This window comes from Mesitornis unicolor, unplaced genomic scaffold, assembly GCF_000695765.1.
Source record: "Mesitornis unicolor isolate BGI_N332 unplaced genomic scaffold, ASM69576v1 scaffold42288, whole genome shotgun sequence".
In the NCBI taxonomy this organism is placed as follows: domain Eukaryota; kingdom Metazoa; phylum Chordata; class Aves; order Mesitornithiformes; family Mesitornithidae; genus Mesitornis; species Mesitornis unicolor.
The window spans coordinates 1-7,477 of NW_010200548.1; the positions used below are offsets into that span (position 1 = coordinate 1).

The 7,477-nt window shown below is 44.0% G+C and overlaps 1 protein-coding gene across 1 annotated transcript; it reads right to left on the reverse strand.

The window, feature by feature from the left end:
- Positions 1-2,714: 2,714 nt before the first annotated feature.
- Positions 2,715-7,473, reverse strand: LOC104544825 (acyl-coenzyme A amino acid N-acyltransferase 2-like; the record flags this gene model as incomplete). The annotated part of the gene is made up of 3 exons (XM_010189797.1): positions 2,715-3,399; positions 4,277-4,479; positions 7,299-7,473. Coding segments are annotated over 3 exons (954 nt in total), but the record flags the coding sequence as incomplete, so codon positions are not given.
- Between the last annotated feature and the right edge of the window lie 4 nt (positions 7,474-7,477).

Below are 7,477 nucleotides of genomic sequence, written 5' to 3' on the forward strand. Positions count from 1 at the left end.
TATAGAGTCCCGTGCCGCCGCTTCTCGCCTCCGCCCGTCGGCGCCAGTCGCGACAGTAAACAAAGCGACCCCGGGAGCGTTATCAGACCCCCTTTATTGAAACCGGCCCGTGACAAAAGTTAAAACGAATCACAGACAGCGCCAGCACCGTGCGCTCCCCCGTTTCTCCTGCAGCCTGACCCGGCGAGGCGCCTCCGGTGGCCCGGGGCCGGCCCGCTGCCGCTCGGGGCTGCCCGGGCTTTGCCAGCCGCTCCCAGCAAACAGAGCCCAGCAAGGGCCCTCGGGGCCCGGGGTGTTTCGGGACCCAAGGGGTAGCTGTGCCTCAGCCCCTCCCGATTTCGCTGGGGGTGTTAATCCAGCCACCCAGGGCAGGTAAGGAATGGACAACAGAAACAACGCGGCTTTAACCAAGGCCGTAATCAGGCACTCGGTTTAAAGTATACTGCAGGAAATAGCCACATTTTCTGTGGAGTGTCTGTGATCTGTCTTTGGTCTCTACATAGCATTGTAAATAGACAAAATACTAGTGCAAAAAATTGGATTTCAACAGATCCTTCAGTGAATTATTTTGTCCAGGAATACCCTGATCTGTTCACAAAAACATCTTCACAGTAAAATCACATTATTTTAATTTGTCCTCCTTTCTTTGTTTAAAAAAAAAAATCATTCTTACACAGGGCTGCTTTTTAATAAAGCAAGTACTTCTCTTTCTAATTGCATATCTCTGACAACGTCAAACACTGAATCATTTTGAAGGCTTGTGCTTTAGAAGTGAAGTCTGAGGATTCTTAAGCTACCTGGTTTTTGTTTTATTTACAACTTCACATTTGTTTCCTGAACCTCCAGCTTGCAATCTTGCATGGCAGTGGATATGCTGAGGTAGGACTGCAGCGTGGAGACACAGGGATCAGTACTGGGAGGGTAATGAAGCAGTGTTAGGGGAGGCACTGCCCTACCACAATTACACAGCTCCAACTACTGAGGATGGAGGATGTGACAAAGCAGACGCAACAAAATTAAACCTTCAGACAACCTTTTCCCTTTATGGCTGCAGCTTGGAGTGAGTTTGGAAAAAAAGCAGGGGACTAAGTGTGGGTGACACCAACATGCACATCACAGCAGGCTGTGGTCCTGGACTTCTGTGGCTCCTGGTTTCAGTGGAGGTTGAAGCACCAGCCATGACTCTGCAAAAGCCTCCAACCAGTGAGGGAGTTTAGAGAAACCAGAGATGGAAACATTTTGTGTGGAGTGAGAAGGATGGAGCTTCCCTTGTAAGGAGTGGCTGGATAAATTGTTCAGTTGGCAGGGATGGTGTGTGGGGAACACATCACTTCAATCAAATGATAAGGAGTAACAAGAGTTGCAGAAAGACTCAGGAGACCTGAGCAGCATCATAATGACAGGTAACTGGAGAGAAAAGATCCCTGAGAGCAAAACAAAACTGAGTAACAAAAGTGTAGGTTTTGTATCATCCTGGGCAGCTCTCAAATTGGTCTGACAAAATGACCTTGGAAGGAGAAATTGGACTGAGGGAGGCCCTGGTTAAATGGGCCTTGAGCGCTGGCCCCATTCCAGCAAGACCCTCCCAAGAGAGCAACCATTTGGGAAGAAGCTGCTTCTTTCTACCAGAATGGTGAGGAAAAAATAAGGCACTAGCCAAAATTTAATTAGGATTAAAAAAAAAATATATATATATCTCAGACAGACATGGAAAAGGTATCTTAGATTTGGGGCTGGGGTTTCCTGGGGGTGGATTGTTGGTGGGGTTTTTTGGTTGGTTTGTGTTGTTTGTTTTGGTTTTAAGTATTATGAGTCTAAGTTAATTATTGCATAGGTTGGCAGCTTTTTACAGTCAGTCTTAATTTTCTACTGGCTAGGGTTTTTGTCTCTCAACTCTGCTTCTTCCCTAAGAACAGCTGGCAGCATCCATTGACATCCTTACTAAAATGTTTCACAAGTAATTAATCCCGAATTTAATGGCAGGTGTTACTCATCTGAAACAAGCAATGAAGTAAGGAGTAAGTCTTCCACATAACATAACTGCATTTAACCATGCTTTTACGTATCCAACACAATGTTAATACCCTGAGTGTCAAATGCCAATCCAAGACTCGACAGGAACAGATGGTGACATCCCTAATACAAGGCAGTGCTAGTGCTGCCGTTCTCTCTTGATGGCAGGAAAAGTACTCTTCATTTTCCCATGCTACAGGTACTTTTTGTTGGAAAGGAACAGATCTGTCACCTTCTGTCACCAGAAGACCACTACCTAAGGTCAAGGTATAGAAGCCTCATTACGAACAGATATCTCCAGCTTCATGTAACTAGAAAACAATTTCAAAGTGTGTATGGCTGTAAATCTGAGAGTTTGGGGCTAAGGTAACTTAAAACCCAAAGCCAGACTCATTCATCATTTTGATATCAAAGTTTGTAATCCATGGGTTGCCATCATTCCCCAGGTGCAATCCAGTCTGTCCTTTACAGGCTAGCTGGTAAATTGAGTCATAAATACTGCAAGAAAGAAAGTACCTACTACTCTCTTCAGATGCTTGTTTCTTTGTATCATGACCAATTCAGGCTGTCAACTTTGTACTACAATGCAGCCTACTTACCAATGTTTCAATTCTCCCCTAAGCACCTAGTTAAAATAACTTAGGCTAGTCCAAAGAAATCTCTTCCTTTTTTGGATTTTTATTTGTAGCTAAGTAGTCATTTGATTATTTCATCTTTCAGAGTTTCTCAGTCCCTCCAATTTGCCAGTCGTTTTGGTGGCTTCAGCTCAGTCCTCTGCAGTTCTGCAGCAGCTTGCAGGTGCTTAAACGTTCATCCCAAATGCAAGCGTAGAAACTCTTGAATCTTTCCCCAGGCGTGTTCCTGAGCATGGGCGTGTGCTTTGCTCTCTCCACCCCCCAGAACAGGCACCCCCAGAACACGATCCATAGCTACCTGACAAAATGGAGTGGAAGGAGGATCGATTCGGTGACCTGCTCCTGGATAATTCAAGAGTTCAAAGTTTGCTTTCCCATGCTGGCGTAGACGCCTGATTGCCAGTTCAGCATATAAGGAGCTCTTCCACATACGATCGTCTTCCCCTACCACCAAGAGAATGTGACCTTCCGCTTTTTCAATGGGGATTGCGCAACGAGAATTAGCAGGATTTGTTGGGTCATCCAGCGCTTCAAAAGTGTCAAATACGCCAGCGTCAGAAACACTGACCTTGTTCATATCAAAACGCAGCCCCGGCAGAGTCATCTCACCATAGTGAAGGTCTGCAACTGTGTTTGAACTGCAGCCAGAGATAGAGACAGCAGCCACTACTTCTGGCAGGAAGGTGATCATGGAGAGTGCTAGTTCTGCCCCTTTCCCAGTTCCAATCACTCCAACTCCTGGTCCCTTCACCTTCAGATAAGATAGAGGGTGGGGAAGAGAGGAAGAAAGGAAAAAAAGAAGTATGTGTTATACAGGGATTAGCCAGTAAATGCTTTTGGAGTTGTGTTATTACAAAACAAAAACAAAAAGAAAAGTTCATTAATTATTGATGTGACCTGTTGGAAAGCTACAACCTGGACCCAGGCTCCTTCCTCTGTTCAATGTCTTATTTTTCAGAGACAACAAGAGCTGTCAAACCTTATACAGTAACACAGACAGGCTCAAGTAGTACCATCACCTGGACCTCACCTAGTCCCTACTGCATGTTTTGATGCAAATATTTTCTATTTTTCCCTAAACATGTGGCAGAAAATTCAATTACAGTCTATTGCTACATATGTGGCAGGCAAATAAAGTAACCTCAGTGACAAAAACCTTCAAATGACGTTTGAAGGCCTAGGTGAGTAGTGTTTAGTCTTTTCCTTTCCTAGCCTGGAAAGTAAAACTGAAAACAACATTCCAAGTCATCAAATCCATTCATTTCCTGACTACTGAGCAGGTTTGTATTATGCTCTCTTAAACTAATTGCTTTCATTTAAAAAAACAAACAAACAGCGGACATCTTTATCACCACTGCTTCTGTTTGGAGGATATTCCAGCACGTCACTGTTCTAATGATCAAGAATCTTCTAGCTTCCAGCATGAATTTATTTAATAGACAGCTTGTGCTGGAAGAAATTCACTCTTTGCAGTCATATGCGTATTCAAGACCTACATTTTTTCCACTACTGGGCCTAAACCTGCCCAGCAGAAACTGTCACTCAAAACAAGTCACCGCCACCAGCACTTGGGCATGACTACCAAATCAAATCCTCCCTTGTCCCGAGATCTCTCTCATTACACTCACCTTCGGGTGACGCTGTAGGAATCTAGCTGCCTCCTCAAAGTATTCGAGTTGGAATTCTTTCATGACCTTCGGCAGATCTTCAAAGTCAAAATATGGCAAAGAAAGAGCAGCAAAACCACGGGTAGCCAGGAGACTGGATCTAAATTCAACCAAACCTCCTTCATCACCATACATGTCAATCACTCCTGGAAAGGGGCCATCCCCTGCATTAAAAAGGAGGGGTAGAGAAGACAAGTTATCAAACAGGACACTAAAAACTATCTAGTGAAGACTGAACAACAAAACATAGACGGCTTAAGACATTTGCTATTAATACTCGTTACGTTTCCATTTGCACAGCAAAGATTAAGAGAACCAGTGCTGTATCCCACTTTAGCTATTTTAAACTAAGAATAGATCCTTACCTTCCCGTAAGAATATGTAAACAGTAAAACTTAAAAAAAACAACCAACCAACAAACAGAAGTTCTAAAGGTATTTTTCAATTATCTTAACCTCTCACCTTCCGAAAAACCATACTCTAACTCAGCTGTTTTCACACAAAAAAGTGATACTTTAATTAGCAGAGTGCAGACTCATCACTGATGAGGCAAGAGCACTGAGCCCTGGGAGTAAATGATACAAAACTTATGCAGACTCTGGAATAAGGCGCATTGAGCCAAGCACAGGAAAGACACCCATCGCTGAAATGAAACAGGACTTACCAGCTCTGTCTGTACAGGACTGTAACACTTGGCAGCAGAGCTGCTACTGCAGATGTGGTAAGACAGAGGGTAAAACTGCATGGGTGCGGTTATGTGTGAGCGACTGATTAACAGATAAACATGCATATACCTGTGTACAATCAGTCCCACCAAACTACAGAAATAATGAGAACCACGCTGTTAAATGAGCGCGCTTTTGCAGCCAAGGTGGTGTTGCGATATTCCTCTATGCTATGCCAGCAGATCTTGGGTTAAAGGGCTAAGGATGCTACTTCTTGGAACTATAGAGAGTCCAGGCAGGCAATTTCTTTCTGTACCTTTTTTCTTTCTCCTGGCCACCAGATGTCACCACTGATGTACGTGGATCCAGCTCACTACAACTATCTCAGCAGAAAAAGTTACCTGCTTGTGCAAGAGTGCATTAACTCTCTGACATTACCCATCTGCAATAAAGAAAAGACCTCTGGCATTTCAAGGTGCTTGAGAAAATGAATTTTTGAACAAGACATGCTAGATGGTGGAAACCTCCTAACATAAAGCTTTAGGAAGTCAGAAAAGGACTGAAACATGCTTTTGAGTTCTTTCAGTTCGGAATTTTTTCATCCAAGTTCAATATTCGACTTGAGATAAGTTTATCATAATGTCATGATCAGCAGTAACCTTTATTTAACAACAGTCACCCTAGATGGCTAAGACAAAAAAGGATTCATTCATTTATCACCCCTACCTGGAAAGCTTTCCAGCAAGAATGGATGATCAGAACACTGTCAAGTATGAACGTGTTTCCTCTCACAAGGACAACCTTTAACTTACACAAGGATCCTGGGCTGCCTTCCTGAGCGCCTACACATGCCCAAGCATACAGTTTCTGCCTAGCTCACTAAAAAGCAGAATAAAATGGGCTAGACAACTTTGCTACTCCTAAAACAAACAAACAAATCCCACACCAAGCTCTTAGAGAAATCTCTTTTGTGTTTCAATTACAGCATAAGCCCACTGATGTCATCTCACCTGTACTAAGAACGGTTCACGTTTAAGATTCCTGTCTTTATAATATTAACATTTCTTTATCCTTGGAGCAAAGGCCAAGCTATGGTTGTAATGCTCTAACTGGATCCTCCATCAAGAAGGATCCTAGTATCATTTAAGCAATGATTTCAGATGTTTCCACACTATTACAACACCGGACTTTCTAAAGGGAAAAATGCTGTCCATCTTGCAGATGAGCTCAGCAGAAATCCAGCTCATCCTCTAAGGCAGGATGTAGAGAGACAACCACATCTCAGTGATGGAAAATCCAGAACGCTGACTAAACATTTGATCCACAATTCAAAGTTCAATCTCTGTTCTTATTTTTTTCTTCAGTGGACTTTGGAACCGTATCTAAATGGATGAAAAAAATTATTGGTTTGGTAATCATTCACTGAAAATACTTAAATCCCTAATAACTGTACTGGTAACTTACAGGATTTGCTGAACCAAGTCATTATAAATTAGACGCAATATGGAGGAGGGCGGTTGTAGCAGCACAACACTGAGGGAAATAAAAGAAGTTTAAATCATGCCTAAGTGTACAAACACCATCATTGGTGAAAGGCTTCGTTTTCCAACACTAGCAGTCCACCACAATGTCACACCTCATAAAGCACAACCGGCCCACAAGCAGAACAGGTAGGACTTGCTCAGAAATCTATTTTGCCTTTATACCACAGAACAATCAAAGTAACTCAGCTATTAACTTAGCTTTGGCTCTGGTGTAACAGAGGTGGAATACTTATATTTTCTAGAATTTCTTCTTCTGCTCTGCTTACTGGCATGTGTTTCACTAGGATGAAAAATGCCTTTTTGATTCAACCCTAATCAGTGTAAAAAAGCCTTGGAAGATTTAGCACAGGCTTACACAATGAAGCATATCAGCTTTTCTGAATGTTACAGTTCCTGGTAGTCCAGAGCAAACACCAAACCCATCGAAAAACAGTATACTGAGAGCAGCAACACGGTAAACTCTACAACCCCTATTCTCATTTAGCTTCTGCCCGTCACAAGAGCCACCTGCCCGTGCCTGCCCTGCCTGGTGCTGCCGATAAGGTCCCGGCAGTGCGTCCCGACAAGCCTTTGGGAGTGTCTCTGCAAGATTTCAATGAAAAAAAAGAAAACGGCCACCTGCTTGCAGGGCAGCGTTCAGATCTGTTCTGGAATATGGATTTCCCAGGTGATCTCCTTTGTGTTTTTCTTTTAAAAGATACTTTCCCTGCTCTAGATAGAGAGCCCGGGGGTCTTGCCGGCCCCAGGACGAAAGTCTCCGGCCGGGGCACTCACCCGGCGGCAGGAAGAGGGAACCTCTTACGCCTCCCTCCTTCAGTCGGATCCTCCGCACGCCGGGGGCCGTGAACCACCTTTCCACCTCGGCCTTGGCCACCACCGGCCCGGGGATGGCGCCGGGTAGGCTGTGGCCCTGGTGGACCAACATCTCCACCTTCATGGGGGTGCTGGTGCTG